At 40.5% G+C, this 22,719-nt stretch overlaps 1 protein-coding gene across 5 annotated transcripts in view; it reads left to right on the top strand.

Moving 5' to 3' along the window:
• Positions 1-22,719, top strand: part of GRAMD1C (GRAM domain containing 1C) — a 58,408-nt gene that overhangs the window by 19,896 nt on the left and 15,793 nt on the right. For all 5 annotated transcript variants that reach the window (XR_014269778.1, XM_082491936.1, XM_082491935.1 and 2 more), the window contains exons 3-9: positions 2,725-2,809; positions 6,305-6,408; positions 8,168-8,263; positions 9,287-9,367; positions 15,873-15,991; positions 17,192-17,312; positions 21,217-21,379. Coding sequence is in view for 4 of the 5 variants with exons in the window: in XM_082491936.1 (XP_082348062.1) it covers positions 2,725-2,809; positions 6,305-6,408; positions 8,168-8,263; positions 9,287-9,367; positions 15,873-15,991; positions 17,192-17,312; positions 21,217-21,379 (769 nt within the window). In the remaining variant the exon portion in view is untranslated. The remainder of the gene's footprint in view (positions 1-2,724; positions 2,810-6,304; positions 6,409-8,167; positions 8,264-9,286; positions 9,368-15,872; positions 15,992-17,191; positions 17,313-21,216; positions 21,380-22,719) is intronic.

Here is a 22,719-nt window from a genome sequence, read left to right as displayed (position 1 = left end):
ACCAAGCCACATACTGAGTACGTAATAATTACAGATCGAAGTGAGCTAGCTTTCATACAAAGTGAGGAAAAGATAAGGTTAAAAAGTTTCAGTGTGCTCACTTTTTTCTGCTTATTAGATAAGGATTCAGAGCAGCCTCTTCATAAATGTCCTAAGAGCTCAGTAGAAATCGACAATTAATAAGAGGATTTCTTATAGCCTGTCTGTTACTTGTGACAAAGAACACTTCTAAATGCCAGCAAGGGTTTCTCAGACAAGCTATGGCAAGTTTTATACTCTAGAACAAATTCATTTCAAAGTAAAGCTCAAGATATCTTGAGTTTGGATTCTTGGAGCCGTTGAACTGGCTGATTCAGGCACTAATATAAATGTATCTGTGATACTCTAATGTTCCTATTCTCTTCCTGATCCCTTTTGTCTTGTAACCACAAAAATGCTTTACTTCGCTGTAGCTCTTTTCTCAAACATGCTGTATACAAGAGATAATTCTTCTCTCCTTAAAAGCACGGCTGCTTAAATCATGGTTTCATAAATCGGGCTTGAAGACTGTGAACCTTCTTTTGCTCTCATGGCAGACCAGTTCTTTTTTTCCACTTGCATGTTAGCATTGTCATCACAAGCTCAGACTTCAGTCAGTTGAGGTATTACTGTGTAAACTGTAGGGCCTCTGGAACTACAGATGGAAACTTTATAGATCTGAGTTAACTTTTCATTTTTCCCATATCTCCTTCCAGAGTAATTGCAAAGAACTAATTTCTTCAAAGTGGTACAGTCATTGGATGCCTGTTTCAGATGATCAGTTAAAAGTGTGCATTTCAGGGCTTGATGTGGCAAGGCCAAGAAACTTTAGCCTACCTGCTTTTTAGTAGATGACGTGCTCCCCAAGAATGTTTTTTTCATAACTTCTGAAATAGCTGAAATATAACTGGAAGCATACAGTTTAAAGGGCGTCTAACATGTTGCCCTGTTAGTTGCACCTAAAGCTTTCATGCTTACTTTTCTCAGAAGGGGAGGGGTGGACGTTTTTTCTGTCTCCCTCCCTTACTGCCTTTTTGCATTGCAATGCTCAGAATATTGGTGGACAGCAAATATGTACTTACCAGTGGTCAAACATAAAGGTTTTCTTTTATTGATGGTAATAGAACGTAACATTAACTTTTTTTTTTAAAAGCTGAACTGAGTCAGGGTGACTTTGACCTCTCTTGTGTGCCCTTAAATACCTGACCCTGAAGTACCGCTTACGTGTTCTTGTGGCTAAAGAGCTTGATTCTCAAGTACAGGTAGATGACAGACCATCATAGGATGTGTGTGTAGTGTGGTGTTCAGGGAACTTTTGAACAGTGAGAAGCAGCAATCTCTTTGTGGAAAATAGTAAAGCGTGAGACCCTTGATGAGGTGAGGGCACTATTGGCACTCGTTTATTAAAAGACTCTCAAGCTGAAAATAGTCTCTCTTTGTTTGGGGGTTGTTTTGATGACAAGCACAGACATAATGAAAGGGTAGCGACCAACTAACATGCTGTGGGAGTGCTCAAGCTGTGAGTTTTTTAGTAAACCTGCTGCAAGGTCATACAGTCAAAAGTTGTTCTTTGCCTCCTTTCTTCTTTCTTCCCCCACCCTGAACATAAATAGCCACTGATCTTATGGTAGAGATGGGTTTCGTGGTGAATGTCAAGCTTTGGAGTAATACAAATGCTCAAGGAGAGAACAGTGGCTACATGCTTGAGATCCTTAGGTTAAAAAAAATAAAATTTAAAAAAAAAAAAGATGTAACAGAGGCTCTTATACTATACTTATACCTGTTTTTTTTAACACTTGAAAGTGACTTCTTCCTGTCATAACTGTAGTCCAGATGAGTCATTGCCTTATACAGTTAGAATGGCCCCTAAAATAAATGACCAACATCTGTTGGGGGAAAAAAAAAATGACCTTGTTATTACTGCAGAATGAAAAATACGGCTTTTACAGCAGAATTGTTCCTGGAGAACATGCTGAAGCTCTTCATTTGAATAGGATCAGGGGCATTTGTTTATAAGAATAAGGAGTTAAAGTCCATCAAGATTAATCTTTGTTGCTGTGAGTTTGCCACCTAATTTGAGTCCTAAATGAACCTTAGACAGTAATCTTTTTAAATATGGGGTGAAATGTAGAACAGGTCTGGAAATCAAGAGGTGATGGTGGTGCTTCTATTTGTGTTTACTGGAGGAAACTTTGGCCTTTATTCCTACAGGTCTAATTATAGCAACTGGCAAAAAAACCCAGTGCATTGTAGTATTCCTGAAATGGTGCTGCAATTAGAAATTGGTGTTCTGCTTTGTGTCCTTGTGTCCAGCTATTGGCTTGCATGAGGACTTGATCTGCTCTGTCACCTCCTTTGTTGTGGCCTTGCTACCTCTTCATTTAACCTGTGCTAGAAGACTTAGCCCTGGAAGGGGCTCTCATCCTTACGAGTGGAGCAGGTTGCCATCATGCAACTGTAATGCCTTGTAATTGGCATCTGGCCTCATACAGGGAACAGTTTGGCCCATCCTATCCTAAATACTGGAAGCACACTCTTACATAAGCAAGCATAAAGTTACAGTGATGACTACATTTAGATACCACCTATTCTTTATTGCTCTTTTGATGTTTGTTTGTTCAAGATAAAATTATGCATCCAGTATGAAGACAGATGATGGCTGAAAATAAATCTGTTTGCTTAACCTTTTACCATTCTTTATTGTAGCTCTCAAGTTCCACTTACAAATATAGGAGCGAGGAATTCAAGAGACAGTTTTCTCATCTGCCAGACTCAGAGAGACTCATAGTAGGTAAGACGTAATCACACCAAAAATGCTTGTCTTCTGACTGATAACTCCAGATTGCAGTAGTGCCAAGGTGTTCTTTTTATGGTAAATTCTAACTACAGCTGATACCTTCCTATTCTTCTGTCTGTGAACTATCATAAAATACCTTCAGGGAAAGTCAGGTCCACACTCCTCTTCTATACTGCCTGCTTTGTGGAAAAAGACAGGTTCCTTTTTGGATTTGGAGTGGAGAGGATACAGAATCCTTCAGTCCATCTAGATATGGGATAGGAGCCTTAATGTCTTTTCCTGCTGCTACTTTTTAGTGGGTTTTTAGACAAAAACCTTTCCTGACAGCAGTGGAGATGTGACTGTCTGACAGCTGTTAGCTGACAAGCTGGAAAGAAATGTCACCAGGCAGGGTCAGGGTGAGCACTGAGCACATAAACTCAACGTATGTGCGTTGACGGACTTGTGCAATGCAAGTGCGAGAAGAGCAGATGTAGAGTTAAATCCTGAGAGCGGTGAATTTGTATTATGTTCTTTCCAGCACAGACAACCAACTTGTTACCTCTTGCAGTGTCATAACCATTTATTTTCTATCCTATGAGTGTCTAAGTTTTCTCTTTTACTTTAAAGAGGCAAGTAGTTATGACTGAGTCAGTTACCATAGATGTTGGGGGTGGAGGGAACGATTCCATAGTTGTAACGGTTTGGTACTTGGATACAAAGATAAGGGATGTTGCTTCACTGATTCTGTTAAGCAGGTGGATCATCCTTAACAGAAGCTCTTCCCTTGTGCCCTGGAACTAAGCCTAGACCCTTGCCCTAGGCATCTTGGTTAATGTGACTTCTGGGACTGAGTGACACAGTGGGTGCTTGTAATTGAAAAGACTCTTTTCAGAGACAAATGTCAGCTATGTGGTATGAGGACAAAAAAAAAAATAATCAGTATTTAAGTGTGTAATTCCCATCAGCTATCATAGGAGATCATGGGAAAACACTAATCAATCTTCATTTTATCCTGACATAATGCTGTGCACTATGGTGCGTAGCTTCTTGGTGCAGAAACGTTCCTTTTGAGCTCTGACACCTTTTTTTGCTCCACTGCAAAATCCAAAGAGGGCAAGCATGTAACCCTACCTCCTTTGCATGCAGTGATGTACCTTATTCCCTCTTTTATCACTTGCCTTGCAGCTGGCTGAGCATTATGGAACAAATACGCTGTCCAAGAACTGGGGTGTGTTTTTTTTATACAAAAGTGGCATTGTGACTGTTTAAAGTTCATCTCTCATCTTGTGCAACCTTTAAGGAAGTGAATATTGAGAGGCAGTCAGTACATTCTTGCAGCATGCTGAGTTCCTTCCAGGTTAATGGGAGAGAAATTAGAGCTTTCACTTGCATAGAAACATTTAAATCCCTGCGTCCTTTTCCAGTCTCAGAAGGAGGTCGTTATCCTTTGAAATGCTTTCTGCATCTTTAAAATACTTGAGTTCAGTACAGAAGTAAAACAGGAAAAAAAAAAAAAAGGATATTACTTTAAAGTGTTGTTTTGATGTCTTTCTTTACATAGGATTGATATAGAAAGCCATGGAGCAAACTCTGAAGCACAGGTTCAATGAACAGACTGCCTAGGACTTGGAGAGATTTAGTAATGGGTTAATCTCAACAATGTAGTACCTGCTCCATCAGAAGCAAAGTCATTACTCTATATGCTTTTTTTTACCCCATAAAAGCAGTGCTACTTTGGAAAGGCTTTTTGCATCTTCCAAGCAAACAGCTCTTCCTTTGCTTGATGCAGAGAAACTTATCACAGGCTTTATAGTGCTCAAAGAAGCAATTAATTGCTGCAGTTAGTTAAAAGAACTGTAACTGCTCCTGTTCTTAACTTAGCTGTTAAAGAAGTGACTATTCCACTGTAATGAGCCCTGTATATAAAAATTAGATGAAATTTAATTCTTTTCTTCTAATGAAAAAGAAGTTACTTAAACTTCCGAAATGGGAGTTTAAAGGGCTGCCACTAACTTTAATTTGACTGAAAATGTTGTTTACAAGCAGTATCTTAAGTTACTGGATCTGAAAACTTAAGAGGAGAAATACTAATCTCTCCCTTTTGTTTTGATATTCTCTTTTGTGTAGGTAGGTCATGGTGATATTACCCATCACTTGCCCAGTGCTCCAGTATTTATAGATCTGAATCCCTCGCCCTCCCCCAAACACAGAAGTTGGTTGCAAACTTCTTGGTAATGCTTTCCTCAAGTCCTTAACCTCAAACTCCTGCTGCCTTCCCTCTCCCTGCTCTCCCAGCATTTTGGTGTCTGATTTCTCTTTAAACATGTACTTACAACTTACTGGTTTGGATTCCTTTAGGTTTATGTAATTCTGTTTGCAGTTATGCCTTCAAGGGCTTGTATACATGCCTCATGCTTGTTGCAAGAAACTTTATTTCCACTTGATTATTTGAGGGGAAAACTCAATAGAATTAAAAAACCCAAAACATAATAAAAGCTTCTGTAGATGCAGAGTTACCCTGAAGTTAGGATGGTGAGGGATTCCTGGACCTCTTGGTACTTGAACAAGAACTGTATTCATCTTGTCAAAATTCTGGCTCAGACAATACCGGATACAATGCTTTTCGAAATAACAAAACTCTTTGATACCTCCTAAAGTTAAAATTGTGAACATCCTGCACGAATAGGTGCATTCTGGGTATTTTCTATATGAAGGTAATCTTCTTTAGGCTGGAGCTTCCAAAAGGGATCTGTCTTAACTTTCTAGCAGTAGTACTTCTGAAAATTCCTTTTGTTTGAGTCTTCAGGCTCTGAAATTATGAAAGTTCTCTCAGAGAAGCTTTTTAAAAGTGCAACCAAATCCTCCGCTCTTGTTCTTAATTAGCAGGTATCTGATGATGGGTAATTGCATTCTAGATGAAATCTGTTTCTCAATAGGGATGTTTCAGCCAGAGGCAGTATCGTGATAAAAATTATAGTCAGCTTCTGAAAATATCCCCTGCCTGAAGAACTGGATATCTTCAAGCTACCTGTTAAAAGTCTCACTCTGCAGGTAGTTTTAACTAGTGATAGGATCTGTTTAGTGGAAAACTGTTATCTTACTACAACACACGAACTACTCTTATGTAGGAGTATAGTATAATCTGTTATAATATAAAATGTTTGTGTATTCTGTTGTTTAGGTGCTTTGGAGTTTGACTTAATACTTCTTCCATGCACTCCTGATCTTGCCTGATATGTCTTCCCTGAAAATATAGGATAATGCACAGGGGGTTGATACATGAAGTGCTGTTGTCACACAGATACTTCCATCAATTCGGGCCTTGGGGTGTTGCCAGACAGTGGTCTGGATGCAGCCCAGTACAAGTCTACCTTCACAGACTTTTGAAGAGTGAAAGAAATGACTTTTTATTTGTATTGTAATACCCTTATCTCATTTTAAGTTAACAGGTTTGAGTCAACTGAGCCGCAATAAGTGAGTAAACTTGCTCTTGCTTTCTGTATGTAGATTATGCCTGTGCACTCCAGAAGGATATCCTGCTGCAAGGACGCTTGTATCTCTCTGAAAACTGGCTCTGTTTCCACAGCAACATTTTCCGATGGGAGACCACAGTAAGACCTCTTAGCTCATGTGAACCTTAACTCTTCTTTGTCTTGGACTATCAGAATATAACAGTCCCTCAAACAAATCTTACCCTGTCAGTCTCCAACTTTGCGCTGAAAAGAGCGAGCCTGCATCCCTGAGTAGAAATTCAGATCCATTGCTCCATAAAATGAGAATAGCATTGGAGACATCTGAATGCTGAAGTAAGCCTGCTCAGTCAGTTATTCACCATAGGAAGGAGTTCAGGAGTTATGCTAAAGCTGATCTTTTACATTTCTGGATGATTATTTGCCTCTCCTTACCAAGGAGAGTTGTTCTGTAAAGTATGTAATGTGTAAACTTCTCCTGTAAGACATGATATAGTAGTACATGGTGTTGCCTGTTCAAGAACTCTCCAGCATAGAACCTTTCTTGGTTTGGTCTCACATGTGAATATCAGCATCTAAGAATATCTGAAGAGAATTTATAAATAACGTGTGCAAGTTCTCGTATTGTGGTCTGTACGGTATGAGCAAAAGTAGATATTTGTGACATGTTGGCCCTCTGTTTTACTCAAATTAGGTTAAAGAGTTAATTTTTTTCATTCAAGTAGTTGTCGTATCTGCTGTAGAAATAGCATGAGGCAGTGAATGAGAAAGGAAAAGTAACCTAGTTAATAGGTGATGGAGATGTATCAATATGTTCTGCAGCTGTGAAACTGCTCATACCTTAAGTTAATATCTTAAATTCTACTATATGTGCTCTGAAATACACAGGGCAGACAAAAAATGGCTCGTGTACTTAAGACAAAGTGGACATGTAGAAATGCTTAACTGAAAACCAAGCTTAATTTCATCAGATGGATTTGATGATGGAATGTTTCTTATTGCGGACTTGAGATTTTTTTTTTTCAATTGCTTTGAAATTACATCCTTGAATATGTAAACTAGTCGAAGACTGCTGTTTTGGCTGAAAAATCATACATCCTGGTAACCTGCTCCTGCCTGGCTAGCAGAGTGATACCTTGAGGCAATCTGAGCTTATCATGAGCAATCTTAGCATCATCAATGCTAGAGCCAAGCTTTGGGATCTCCTTAGCAGGCTGTGTTGATGCAGAGAGAGAGTGAGTGAGTGGAGGACCTTCTGCACACACAGGAAAAACCACAAACCTACTGTATGTTCTTCCTTTCTCTAAGCTGAATGGCAGCACAGCCTTATCTTCAAGGGAAGCGGGTAGGCTTGGAAGTGGCTTGTTGCATCCAGTCAGACTATGCTCTTCCAAACAGAAACATTTCAAGTACTAATACACAAGGCAAACACACCCAAGCAGGACAGTTGCCTTGCAGTGTCTGGATGGCAAAAAAATCTCTGAAAATGGACTAGATCGCAAACTTGCATGAGACAACATAGTCAAGATAGTCTGTTATGTGTCCTGCCTTATATATAGGGTTGGTTTCAGATCTGTGGTTTGTATGTGGTTGGGATTATGCCCTTAATCTTTGAGTGTTGCTGGAGGAATGGAAGGAAAGAAGAAAGAATTACTTGCTTCCCTAGTCCTAGTATGAAAGAAGAAGAGATTACTCTTAAGTCATCTTAACTTGCTTGTACTTTGGAATGCTTGCTGTTAAGGTTAGCAAGTGGTGACAGTAATTGCCTCTGTGGTCTCAACTGAATTGCATCCTGGGGTTTGGGATTAGTTTGAGTTCCTCTTGCATGTTCTGTGACTTTGTGAATTTTTAGTCTTAACAGTTATTTTTAATAAGTCTTATTAACTCTGTTTCTGCTTAGATTTCTATTGCCTTGAAAGATATCACTTTCATGACAAAGGAGAAGACTGCTCGGCTCATTCCAAATGCCATACAAATAGCAACAAAAGGAGAGAAGGTGAAAACCTGTGTTTAAATATGGTTTGGGGTTTTTTTTTTTTTAATTATAATGTCCAGGGCAGAGCACTTGTAGTTTTAAATTTACATAAGTAACTTCCCTGTCAAATGTTTAAATGTAGTTAGGATTAGAAGACAGACTTGGTGTTTTGGTTGCTGTGCATATTGTCTTGATAATTCAACTTTAGATTGATTGGAGACTGGTATTGATGCTGTAACCATCAAGTAGGGAATTTTTTGTCCCACGGATTTTCAAAGGAAATGCATTTGAAAACTGAAAATTCAGGGCACGAATTCAGAAAGCGTGTCCTTGAGTTTGATACTTTTGTGATCTCACTGGATTTAAAGTGCTCCTGAAAGAAAATTGCTGAAAACAATAATTCTTGGCTGGGTACAGAGAATAGTTTTCCAGGGTGAATCTGGAGCTGTTCTTTATGAATGAGCTGAGATTCTTCATATTTGGCTGTTCCCTCTCAATTTATTAAATATTCACTTCTATCATCAGAGAAAATAAACCTCTTTCTCTGTTAAACAAACTTTTGAATGGGAAAGATTCTAATGCTGCAAATGATGCATCTAATGTGATCTCCTATTTTAATTTCACATCTTCTCATGTGAAAAGATTAGTAAAAGGAATATGTGATGGAAGGATGGAAAGGGCTGTGGCCTGTAAGAAGTAGGCATATGCATCTCTGATTTGTTCCACCTCCGATCTGGAAGTGGGAGAAAGATTTAACTGTAGTTAGTTGAGGGGGAGCTCTTCCTTTATGCCAAAGGTACAAATGATTGCAATTGGATGTCTAGAAAAGTACGTATCTTTATATACTATGTGGATATTGAGGAACTAACTCTCACTTACTGAAAGTGATAAAAATTGTGGAGTCGTGAGAAATATGAGCCCAGGTCCGAGTGTGAAAGGAGCATACCATTGCTGAAAATCTTATATATTCAAGATACAAAGAAGCATTCTGGGTTTCTCGAAAATACCTACAAGTGAGCTTTTTGCACCTTGTTTTTCTTGCAGTTTTTCTTCACATCATTCAGTGCAAGAGACAGAAGCTACCTCAGTATCTTCCGCTTATGGCAGAATGTGTTGCTGGATAAGGTAAGCTTGGAAGTGTTACTTAACCCCAGGTACCAGCAAAATAGTATTTTTTTTTTCTAATGTAAGCAGATATGTCTTTGGAGGATAAGAGGCTTTCCGTAATAAATTAGCTTTTTCTTTCTGACACAGAAATCTAATCTGATGTTCTCCTTCAGCTTGTTCTACTTTAGATCCCAGATAAACTTCCCATTCTTACCTTCTCATGCTGCCATCTATGGCTTTTATGTTGATGGAGTGTTTTCTCTTTGAAGATAGGTTGTGTGCTTCTCTTCACTACCAACTCAAGCAGATATTACTATATTGGCATGCATTTGCTTCACATTTTCTATGGCTAATTTGTGATCAGCAAGGCAAGAGGCTTTTTCAGTGAAAGCTTTTTTCTTTTTAAGGAAAAAGCCAAAAGTCACCTTCTCAAATAAGTTATCTGAAATTTTGCCAACCAACTCATTACAACTCCCCTGACCTTGAATAAATGCAACAAAGGCAAGCTGTATGATATGGAAGTGTATTTTGGCAACTTCTGCTAGTTAGCTTGATTTATATTGCAATTTGTGAACACTTAAGGTAATCTTTCTAAAAATGTACTGACGCTTTTGCACAACATCACTGTAAGTAATGCAATTTTTGTAAACCAATTCCTTCCTGTTTATGGCTCTCGTTGTTTAAATATTTCAACACAGTTGCAATAGAACACTGAAATACCCATATATAACTCTGCACTACAATGGTCCCCAAAGGCTTACAGCTGTTGTACTACTTACATGTAGTGCACACAGGATTTTTTGTTAGATGAATTTCAAGGCAGACCAGAGGCACTTTTTGTCAAACAAAAGCTGAAAATAAAGGAAAGTGCCAATTAAGGCAAAACTAATGTTTCCTGCAAATCTCTTGTTAACTGGTATTTGATGTGAGTAATATCACACTCGCCTTGAATCCAGCAGTAGCACTGCAAAACCCACAATGTACTATGTCATCTTTCGACTGGAATATGCAACTGCAATTAAGCTGGTATTCTTTTGTTAGGCAAAGTTTGTCAGGAATGGTAATTAACTTATTCGGTTGGTTAGTTTGTGGTGCTGGAGGGTGGATGTATGAGCATTGAGGTATACCAACCTATCCACGGGGCTGGAACAGAGGCAACAAGCTCTGTGCTGTTCACTATTGGTTTTCCCTGTGAGTTTCTACTCTGCCACTGAAATGAGAGTCACGTTAGGAAAAATTCTTCTCTTCAGAGCAGTAACTAAAGGATAGATATGAAAGTAGAAGCCATAAGCTGTGTGTAAGATGAAATTAAGCTAGCAGGTTTTAGGGACCATCTGAGTAGCTTGGGAACTCTCCTTATTCTTTCTATCTAATCCTGCTATTAGCTTTCTTGCATCCTTGCTGAAGTATGTCTGTTATGTGAATTTCTGCTCTGAGTTCTCAGTTGTAAAATGGAGCATTACCATGAGGTGTACATAGGGTTTTTTAATGTGATGTGTTTGTAGTTGCTTCTTGAAGCTCAACCAAACAGAAATCCTGTTTCTATCTCTGCAATGTAGTAAAGTCTGATTCTGTGCTAGAATGTGTTTTAAGTCACCTGTCAGCCTGCTTTATGATTCTTTACTGCTTAACCAAACTAGATCAAGCTATTGAGGAGGCGAAGGCAGAAAACGCAGTTGCTAGAGCTGGATCCAGAGCCTCTTCTACAATGACAGCTGTCCACTGACCTGTTCTGAAGCCCTTGCTGCATCGAAGCAGTTTTGCTGCATTCTTCTCCTCCCCGCCATGACAGGGGACAGCATACATTTGAAAGAGATCTCATACATCTCATCTGAGGCTCTGGCATGGTATCCAATGCCCTGAGTATATGAAGCCTGGTGTTTCTGGGCTCTGGTGATAGAGTCCTGTCAGAATTTGTTAGGCTTGTGACAAAACCCCCAAATCTAGCTCTGGAAGCAATTCCAATAGGAGCTGGTTTTAATTTGTTTTTTTCCTCTGCAAATAGCTAAATATTTTAAAGCCTATGGGTAACTTCGTTATCTGGAGTGCATCTGCTAGACCTGGAGATGACATCCAAATGTTAAATTATGAAATAAAGTCCTTCTGGTGTTGTCAGAAGTGTAACACTGATTGTAGCTGTCACAGTGCTGGTTTGTGCCACCTGATGGTGGATAATCCCCAATTTGCAGGATTTGGATCCAGAGGAATGGAATTGCAGTTGCTTCAAATCACATTTGTACAGAGGTCATTTTCAGTCACTGGCTCTGCCCTCTTCAATGCTTCCTGGCCATAGATTTTGTGTTCTGAGGTCTCACCTCTAAAGAGCAACTTATCTGCTTTGCCTGACATACCTTAAGCTTTCACCACCTGCAGAACTTCTCGGTAGGGTCAGCATGCCCTTTCCCAGATCTCCATCTTGTGGCCATTCTGCCTTGCACTTAAGTATCGCATGTCTTTAGACAGTTGAACAAGTCATCTTCTGTCTATTAGAAATGAGTTGCATTGTGTAAGAAAACCAGTAAATGGTTATGTGTTATTCCATGCCTAAGCTTACTTTGGCCATCAAGATGCTCTCCCCTGACTTTTGTGTCTCTGTTCTGATAGGACTCCTGGTCCCCTTTGCCAAATTGTAATTCTCTAGCTCATAGCTTCTCCTTCAGATCTTGCTCAGAATAGAATACTGTGCATTTGGTGCCCTTCAACTTTGGTTCCTCTGGGAATCAGTGGGTACCATCCTCTTAAGATGGTCCTGCCTTAGGATATTTTTTTTTTTAAATGTCCATGTAAAGACTTTTTTCTTTCAGGGAAAATTCCATCTTTTTTTCCATTCCTATTGCAAAATGTGCTTAGAGTGAGTCTCTTAGGCTCTTACCTCACCGTTGTTTTTTAAATGCTCCTGGTCAAAGGGGGAAGCATCATGGAAAATAAGGAGTCATTAATGTAGGTCTGGAAGAGACATGACACCGGTCTTGATAAAACAGATAGCTGCTTCCACATCCACTGAGGCTTTCAATAATACATCAGTTCATAAAATAAGCCAAAATTCCTGTTTTGCAAAGCTTTTGAGATTGGTAAAACGAGTTTAGTAATGGCTGCTATGGACAGTGAAAGCGATGCCATTTATACTTTTGCTTTATTTTCCTGAGGCTTATGGGTATCAAATATCCTTCCAGTTTAAGGGAGAAGGAACAAATTAAAATCTAATTAGGCAGGTCATTCAAATCCCAAACAAACACAGTGCTCCTTATTTCTAATGGAACAAGATCTTAACTTAATCAGTCTCAATTCCCATGAGACCTCTTCCTTAGAGTTGGATTTATTTTCCTATTGTTCTCCTTATGCTTTGCTGGGTAGAGATTTGCACCTGTCTCCAGAGTCATTGTAGCAGGTAAGTCTAGAGGTGTGAGAAGGGACCGGAATTTCTGATGAGCTGGGCTTCTTGTGGCAAACATCTACCAGGACAATAGTTCTGCCTTCCCCAGCAGCTTCTCAGGGAAGGTTGTTTAAAAAAAAAAAGCTTATTTGCACCTTTGCATGCAAAAAGGGTGTTTTAGAGAACAAAGAGGGCTTGGGTTGATTTCATGTTTGGGCGGTTAGAGGGGCAGTTCACTGTTTTCCCTTGTGAACAAGCAATCAAACAGAATTCCACATCAGAGTTGCCTGGTGGGAGCGTGGTGTGTTGGTGGGGGGTTGTCTCTGGAGTAAGCCTGTATGGAGTGTCTTGTTCTTATTTTTGCATCTGTCCATAGGGGGCAAAAATCAGTGGCTTTACTTATGTCGGTGGTATTCTGTGGTATTGCTTGTGCCATGCCACCAAGTTTGTTTTATGCTCCCAGTTAAAAACAAAAATGTGTCCGGCTGCTTCTTGTAGCCTTTGTTTCTGTATACAAAGAGAACTGAGGAAAGAACCCAGTATAGACCATCACCTTGAGGGGGCAAAGTAATTCATGTTTAGATTCAGCCTTTCAAGCTTCAGGTCTTTTCAAACCATCCTCTCAGAAGCAGAAGTTTGACCCAGAAAACTTGTGCCCTTCTTTGCCTTTACAACTAATCCTTTCTGATACAATAAAGCAAGTCTGGTTTGATCTTGGTCTGTGACCGTTAACAACTTGTTATATCTCACTGAGCTCAGAATAATTGAGCAGGGTGCAAGAATCCTTTTTTAGAAGGAGAAGTTGGTAACATTGACTTCACAAAACCACAGGAAAGAGCTTTATAGATTCCTAAAATGCATAGCTGAAAGTTTCTCTGCTTTTGTCAAACCGTTGAGCTTTCTGTACAAGGGCGGTCTGATTTGCCCACAGACTGGTGCAGTACTTGTTAGTGAATTCAATTAGCGACATTAGCTGTTTCCTAGTTATTTCCTTATGACTGGAAATAAAGGCACTGGCTGTATTGGGCAACAGAAGTGAAAGTGGCTTTGTTTGTCCTTTAATTTCTGGCTGAAAGGTGTGCTATCTAAAGCTGCACCTCAGTCATATTTTGTAACTGTGTAATGCCTACTCCTGTTTTTAGCCATTTAATGAAAACAGCTGTAGGTGGTTGTGGTTATGAGTTTACTGCTCCGAAGTGCAGCATGCCTGGGGGAAAGTACGGCAGCTGTATGTTGGTGCATGCGTGTTTAGCACTGCATTGCTTTGTCGAACAAACCCCCGTGGCAAAGGGAGGTTGGCATTAGCTGTTATGACCCTCGCTTTTATATGCGTGTGGGTTTTTTTTGTGTTTTTAATGTTTACTTTGTCCTCGGTAGGATTAAACACCTTGACACGGATCTCTACCAATAAGGGTGCTTGAGCCAGCCGCTGTCGGAAAAGCCCGAAACCGTGTTGTGCTGGGAAATACCCGAGGGACAGCCCCCTCTTAGGGATTTGGGAACCCGAGGGAGCGGCAGAGAACAGCCGTGTCCTGGCTTTGCCCTGCCCCTCGCACGCTGTCCCCCTGTTTGGGGAGGGGGGAGCGGCCCCCTTGCGATGCAGTGCGGGGGCAGAGGGACACGCGTGAGTGTCCTGGCGAGGCGGGGTGGGACAGGCGCTGTGGCGGTGCCCGCCGGTGTCCCTCTGCTCTCCCCCACCCCACTCCGCGCCGGGCGGAGCGCGGCGGCTGCCGGGGAAGGCGCTGCCCCGGGCGAGGGGAGGTGGCCCCGGGCGGGCCCCGCCGCCCAGCAGGAAGCGGGAGCGCGGCAGCAGCCGGCGGGGCCGGGGGTGTCCCGAGAGCGCGAAGCGCCAGGTCTGTCTCGATGAGGGGCGACGGACGCCCTTCGGGAGCGGGCGGGAGGGGGTGGGTGTCGGGATCCCGGGGGGGGGAGCGCTGAGGGTGTATATGGGCGCGCATTTACATTCCTGCCCATGGGTCAGCTTTTTTATGTCTGTTTAAAATTGCGGGTAGTGTAACACCCTGCAGGTGGAGCAGGGAGGTGGAGAGGATCACTTAAAAGCCCTTTAAATAATGCATGGGTATTTAATGTGATCATTTCATGCAAATAGTGAGCAGTACTTGTGTTACTGTCTCATTAGCACAGTTCTGTTCCCTTGATCAATATGGATTGTGGCTGAGGCACATTTTCCAGTGTGGCATCTCTTTTTTTAAGATTGCTAGTATTGCTCTGTGAGCGCTGTTAAATCCCAGAACCTTATTTCCTTTCTCTTTCTCTGTTTTTTTTAGGTTTTTTTTTTTTGTGTGTGTTGTTTGGTGTGTGTGGTTGGTGTGTTTTTTTTTTTTTTTTTTTTAGTCCTTTACAGCTGAAGTGGACTTTGAAACTAGTTGCTTATGTTGTCGATATGAGTTTGTCATACTGCTTTCACTTCCTGACTTTCCTGATGATCTGAGAGAACTTAAATATATGCCGGTAGCTGTGAGAATTCATGAAGCAGGGCAGAGAGATTATAGAGAAAGAGTAGCCAGTGATGTTCCAAGGTGACACTGTTACTGAGCAAAAGCAACTATTTTACGTAAAGGGGGTTCTGGTGTCACTCCAAACCGAGGACCTCTTGTCCCACCTTGCAAAGCGGACAGTTGGCTGACCTAGACACCACTGTCTGTAGTGACTGAAATGCTAGCCTCTCACCATTTGTAAAGCGCTCTGAGCATCCTGAGGAAGCAGGCATGTATCTATTAAGCAGTTTGTCCAAGATCAAAGCGGGAGTGCCTTGCTGTCTACTAGTTACCGGTATTGTGCCGTATCGAGTGAAATTCAAGAGGGAGCTACCTTGAAGATATCTGTGAAAACATTGGTGATACATGAAGAAGCAAGTACTGGCTGCAAGTGTATGTTTTCTTGAAATAACAATTTTTCTCATGTCTGGTGTTATTGGTTGAACGATGATGTGTGTTGGGAATATGTAGTGGACGGGAATACAGTTCCCCAAAATGCTGAAATCCAATCTTGAAATGTGATACCTAAATGCTTTCAGTCCTTGTCAGAATTGAGGTTAAAGGCTGTGGCGTAATTCAAACTTCTTACTGTTTTACCTCCTGTGCCTTACTGTCCCATACTGTAGTTCTTGACTAGCTCTCTTTCTTTCAGAGGCTGACCAAGCAGGAATTCTGGCAGCTGGTGCACCAGAGCTATGGCTCTGAGCTGGGCCTGAACAGTGAGGAGATGGAGAGCTTCCACTCATCATCTGAGGACAACGGGCAATCTCGGTAAGGAGAGACTATAAAGCTTATCAAAATACACAGGGAGAAGCACTGTCCTCTTTCTTAAAGATTCCTTTTTCCAAAGTGCTGCTGTAGCCTTACCAGAAGAGTTGAGCTTGTAATAAAAAGATGCAAAGAATCGAACTGCATAAACTGAGCATACATAAAAACTTAAATGTATTCATTGCCTAATATAGGGGGAGTGCAGCTGAGGCCCGTCAGAGGAGGGAGATAGGAAGACTTTGTTCTCCCTGGATCTGCTTGGGGATATCAACCGGATAACTTAAATAGCAGCCTTTTCTCATGATGGTATCTAGTCAAGATCTTTATGCCCTTCCAACAATATGGAAAGGCTGAGTGGAATGGAGCTATGTATGATGTTCAGATGCTTTTCCTCTCCTATGTAGAGACTGAAACAGTTGCATTGCTTTGTTCTCCTGATGTCTGAAGTCTTAGCTTATTTTGGATTGTGCTCAGCTTGAATTAGGAAGTTGGAATAATCTAACTGTATGTGGATTTCTTTTTTTTTTTTTTTTTTCTTTAATGCAGTTGCCTTGATTTCTTGGAACAAATGTGAACTGACTTATGAACTGCCAGTGCAGTCTAATAATGGGGCTTTCATTTTTGTATCTGTATGTAAATAAGCATGGCTCTGAAAATTGGAACAATGTGATTTATGTCTCTCTTCAATCCTGTGTTATCTGAGTATGCTTATTAGAAAAAAAAAAAAAAACCAAAACCAAACATCTTAAGTTCACTGCCATCTTCAAAAGATGTCCCATTAAATATTACCTGGAGGCTTTTCCCTGTAAAAAAAACAAACAAACAAAACCCAAAAACCTTTGCAACTCTGAAGTCAGGGATGCGGGAAAAAATTTCTTGTCCCAAGCTTTCTTAAAACATTTTCTTTCCAAATTTGTTTTAACCTACCTCTGTTTCCTCTTTTCCCCCACCACTCTCTTTCTCACTGATTCACCAGTGTTTGGTTTTACTAACCTTATGGTCAGAAGCTGAATCCCTCTGAAGGGTGGCTAGGATGAGGAAAACGGTTTGAGAGATTAACAAGCTGGATGTGGGAAGAATGAGTTGGTAGGTTTTAATATTAGCGGAACAGCTGTGGTTTGAATGCAAAAGTCACATGAGAAGCTTTCTCAGATTTTTCAGCACTTATATCTCTAAAGATATCTTACTTTTTGCTTTGGACAGATCCAGCATTTGTGATGATTCTGGAGAAAGGGATGAAAAACTACCTAAAATGATTGGTTTAGTTCGGGAACCTACACTTCAAACAGAAGGAGATTCACTCAATAGACATGCGTTGCCAGGAGTAAGTGCTGACACAGCCTTTCTTGTTATTTGTAACTGATAAGTATATATGCTTAACTTGTATACCTGTAAGTATATGATGCATGGGGATTGTAACTTCTATAGAAACCTCTTAGAATTCCTAATAATCTAGGAGGTTTTCACATCAGAAATGTAATATGAGTGTCTTCAGGTTTCAAGAATATTCCTTGAATTTGGAAATGAACAAACTTCTGTATAAAAGAATATTGTTGGTGTGAGTTTCAACAATGTCCTATCACTAATTCACTGCATAACTTGGTTAGAAGGCTGAGGCTTATGCCCTGGTCCTTTTTTTTGTTTAAAACCCCAAATTAACTGTGTTTTAGCCACCTCCCTAGGGACCACATGCATTTGTATGCAGGTGCTTTATGAAAGTAATGCTTTTGTTCATTTCCAGTGCTTTCTTGCCTGTGCTATTTGTTGTTTAAAAAAAATCTCCTTTTACACTTCTGTCTCCCCTATATGTGGGACTTATTAAAGGGTAGTTATGCTCTGTTATCCTTGCCTTCAAAGGTCAGTTAGTCTGCTGTTAGGAATATATGAAACCTTTTTTTATTAAGTTTGTGGAAATTTTTCAGAAAGAAGGGGGGGGGAAAACACCCTTTATATAATAAAGATGAGTTTTCCCTTAATGCATTGGGTTAATACAGCTGAACAATTGTGGGTGCTTCACTTGTGGTGTTGTATGAATTTGTGAATGTATTTGGCTGGTTAGGAGGGCAAGCGTATTTGTAGCAGTATCTGAGATGTGCACAATGTCTCACACAGTTGCTGGGACTCCTGTGTGTAGCTGTAGTCCTAAAAGGTTACAGACACTTTCCCTTGGTTATTAAGTACCCCAAGGGAAAGATCTTGGAAAAGCAAATACATCACTAAAGCATTTCTTACAAACTTCACTAGGGCTGGGTACCTAATTGCTGTTTCTGGTTTGTAAAACCTGGGGAGGGAAGAAAGGGGATGCTTGTAATAGTTTTTACTACCATATAGATCTTCTGGCTTTTGTCACTTGCTAAAACTGATCAGGAGATTAAGAAGGCTTTAGATAGTTTTGCTGAAATCCAAGTTGATGGCTAGGGACTCATATCCAGCAAACAATACTGGTATTTGTTTGTCAGATGTTGAAAGCTTAGTTAATCAAATGATGGGTATCCCTCATGGAAATCCTAGCAGTATAAAACAAGATTTTTGGAGAGCTGTAAGGGAGGCTTGTGGATGCTGCTGGAATTCGGGCTCTTTAGGATAACTAAAAATCTACCCAGGTAGCCTTGGTTTGGATTTGTAAGTCTTGCACAAGAAGAAGCTGTTTAAAAATAATTGCTCTACCTTGGAAAGTGTTTTGTTAACCTACTGGGTGCCACACCCAGAGATGTCTCTTCCAGGTGCTAAATATAATTGGGCACGCTGGTAAGCAGTGATGCCTAGGGATTTGGTCTATATGCAAGGAAAAAACACTATGATTCTCCCTTGAATAAACTGCTTTTTAAAAAATCCTTTAATTATAGTGTAAAAGTGCAGTCTTGATAAACGTGTAGCTAAACTGCATAGCTTTACTGTTTCAGTGCAACTAAATTGTATTCAGCTATATGTGTCACTTGGCACTTCTCAAGAGTGTCAACACACTCTTCACAACCCCAGGATTACAGCATATGTTGTAGAAACACAGGGGGAATAGGAGGAGACAGTAGTACTTCAAGTGTATTTATCAAAAGGGTGTCACTGGTGATACAAAACACATTTAGTCACCTTCTGAAGACTGGAGAGAAACAGACAACAGACTTAACCCCTTCTTTCCTGCTCTGATAGGCAAAGTCAGTACTAAAGCTCTCTTCAGAGGGAGATCTGAATTGATGGAGGTGTTGGCTATAGTACTTGGCATGTCTTGGAAAAAAAAATTGTCGATAGCTGTCCACAGTTGATTAAAGAAAGTCTGCATATAACACCAGTCACAGCACATGCGCTTCTCTAAAGTGCAGTTCATCACAGTGTGGGAACCACCTTATTACCTGTCTGAATCAACCATCTTCTTTGCTCCACCTAGGGAGACCTTAGAACCTTCCAGTCCTGTAGCCTGCTGTTCACAGGTTAAACTGAAAAGCCTTGGCACAGAGTGCAGCAGTACAGGAGTAGCTCAGGAGATAATTGTGCAATTTCTCCTTATGTACATCTTTCATTCTGGCTGACAGATCTTAACATCATTGCTCTATGAAAAAAAAAATAAAAACAGAGAATAGAAACAATAAAACTGTGTTTGAATTAATCAGTTATTACAAAAGCTTCTGCGTGAATCTCCTTGCCTGACATCACAAAAGGCTCTTTTTGTAGGAGCTGTTGCTGTAGTCTTTTGACTTGAGCCAGACTTTCCTGCTCTGCTCATGGCATAGCGGGGGCTGCTCTTATGCTGCTGGTGGGAGCTCCACCTGTTCACCAGATCCCTAATCTTTATCAAAATGCTATGCAAGTTCCTTGGATTTGTGCTGAATCCATGTTAATTTTTAGACTGTTTAACCACAACTATCTCCTTTCTGACTTCCATCTGTATTGGTGGAGTATTTTGACATGGAAATGTTGGTTCTGTCCTAGTTCCTGTTGTGTGACTGAGTATAATTTCAGGCATGGTAGCTCCTTTCAATAGGAGCATTTGTTAACTGATCTGCTTTTCTGATGCAGTCTACTTTTTTTTTTTTTTTTTTTTTTTTTACTTTGAGGGAGTATTTTTGCTTGCTTATACTGCAGTCAAATTCATGCCTGTCTCCATTTTCCAGCCACCCACCTTCTGCTAATGGCCCTCAGTTGCACAAAAAAGTAGATGGTCTTTATTTTAAAAAAAGCCAAGAAGTATATGAAGTACATGGTAACTATTCAAGTAGCAGATGCTCTTGCTTTTTTGAATTAGTGCTAAATGATCTTCAGGGTTGATGGTATCAAAGATGAATTGGAACTACTCAATTGCAGAGTCTTGATTTTCTTTATTATGGTCAGTGTACTACTGCATATGGGGGGCTATACTACTGCATATGGGGAGCTGTACTACTGTTGATCCCAGCTGTTCCACTGGAGGCAATGGGAGCTTTGAGGAGAGGTACAGAATGAAAGCTGTGATTCATAGCTAGTAGCTAAGCTTTTTCAGTGGAATTTTGAAATGTACAAACCTTGTGCATGTGGTTTCACTAGAAATTACATCTTGAAATATGCAATGGCCTGTAGGCTTAGCTGCCAGTTGGTATGGTTTAGGGTTAGACCTAAATCAATCACAGTCATTGATTCAGTGACTGATGTTTTGGGGGATATCCTGGTAATATATTGGAGATGGTAAATGCTACTCCATTGCTTTGTTTCTGAGAAGTGATGTTTTGTAGGTAGGATGGCTTTAGACAGTGTTTTAAAACTTTTTGTCAAAAGATAATGGATCCCTATAAAATAAGAACACCTTCCAAATGTTTAATTGGGATGATCTAATCTTGCTGAAAAAAGGAGGCCCTTGCTAAAGTGGCAGGAAAAAACTAACCTGATCAATAAAAAGTAAATAATCTGTGTCAGGTTAATGAATTTGTAAATGCTAGCATTGATGCAGGGAAGGGGACAAAACCATGCAGGTGGGTGCAAGGGGCCTGAATGGGGAGTAAACTGTCCTTTTTAAGGGAGCTCTAGGTATTACAGTACAGATGAGTAAATCTGTCCCTTGTTACCAGGGTGAAGTGAAATAAAGAGGAAGAGAGGTGGACTGGGGTAGGGGAACAAGGGAGAAATTAGCGCTTGACTGTGTGGTGATTGGGCAGATAGAACTTGTGGCTTCCTTTATATGACTTTCTTCTTTAAAAGTAACTTTCTTCCTCTTTTTTTAGTCTGTCATTACTGATGCATTTTTTTTCTCTTGGCTATTTCAGGTGGAGGAATCCCCAAGTGAGAAGCAAATAAAGAAGAGTCCTCTTCCATCCTCAGAAAGAAAACCTGTTAAGCTAGTCAGGAGCAGGTCTCTAGAAAAGTCCTTGGACCTGAATGAGAATGAAAATTTTCCAGAGAAGAGCAGTGCCTCCGATAGTGAAGAAGGTAGATCTCTTAACAGTTTGGATCTGTAAGACAATCTGACTCTAGTGTTCCATCTTGCTTCTGGAGCAAGTTGGAGAGCTTTCTGATCTTATGAAACTTGGTTGCTTATTTGTTTCACAGAATTGCAGCAAAAACATCTTTGCATCTTAATTTCTGGGGAGGAAAAAAAAAATTGTTGGTGGTGTTTAGAACGAAAACAGATTGTGGTTTTGCTTTCTTTTTTCCTTTGGTGGGTAGAGTTATTAACAGCTTTAACTTAAAAAAAAAAAGTTTCTTGACAATTGGTGATGCTTGTTCACTTTCCATGCTCTCACAGTTATTTAAAATATTTTTATTTCCTTTGCTTTCACTTCTTGGGAGCTGAGGGGAAACATTTCAGACTGTTCTCCAGTTTCTGAAAGATTCCCCCATCGTCTCCACCCCCTCTTCTTTATATCTCTGCTTTCTTGAGGTATACGGGCTTCAATGTTACTGATGGAGTAAACCGAGGAACTCACAGAAAGTTGAGGCAAAACAACTTCCCAACTTTCAAGACTGTATTGTGCATATTCTGAATCTGGTCTGAGGATGAAAAACCTTAACATGTATCTTGGAGCAGCTTATACTCTGTGTGCTGCCAGAGTTAGTATCTTAATGGATTCTAATATGCCATCGTTATAACTCATACCTCATTACCGAGTACAAGATGAGTAGAAACTTGGATACCGCAGTAGTGTAGAGATTGTAACTTGGCTGTTACTTGCTTCCTTTGCTCTCCTTACTGTAGGAGAGAAAAGCATAGCTGTATGTCTCAGTGGTTTTGGTATGAGGGTTTTTACTACTACCTGGGGAGAGAGTAAGGCCAGAGTGTGCTTTCTACCCAGGCTGGATGACAGTGAGACTTATGCTGAGGTCTGTGGGTGCTTGTTCTGTGGTCCCACAGTAGCCCCTGACAAGTTCTCTCTCTCTAAAGGGAGCTTTTCACTTAACCCTGGGGAATTTGGCTGTGCCAAAGGGCCATATTTTTTCACACAGCTCACTGAAGTTGTGGTGGATGTTCTGTTAAATATCCTAATCTTGGACTCTGTAAATGCCTTTAAAATGAGGTGTGTACAACTTGTATTGGTTCCAAAGTTGTACGATAGTGTGCAAATGAAAGACAGAAAAGCTCAACAGTAGCAGTGTGCTCAGTAGCAGCTGAAAACTTCTTTCATATGTGAAGAGAACTTACTTTCATCACCTATTGGCAGGACTAGAACAGTTCAGTTAATTGAGGCCAGTTCTTAATCTGGCTGAGAAACCTTGTATCTCCTTTCCGAGTTGGCAACTGAAGCTGCTTGCAGGTGTCACCATGTTAGGAT

This window comes from Vanellus vanellus (assembly GCF_965231255.1).
Source record: "Vanellus vanellus genome assembly, chromosome: 1".
In the NCBI taxonomy this organism is placed as follows: Eukaryota; Metazoa; Chordata; class Aves; order Charadriiformes; family Charadriidae; genus Vanellus; species Vanellus vanellus.
The sequence above is the reverse complement of the archived record's forward strand: the minus strand, read 5'-3'. Positions and strand labels throughout refer to the sequence as shown.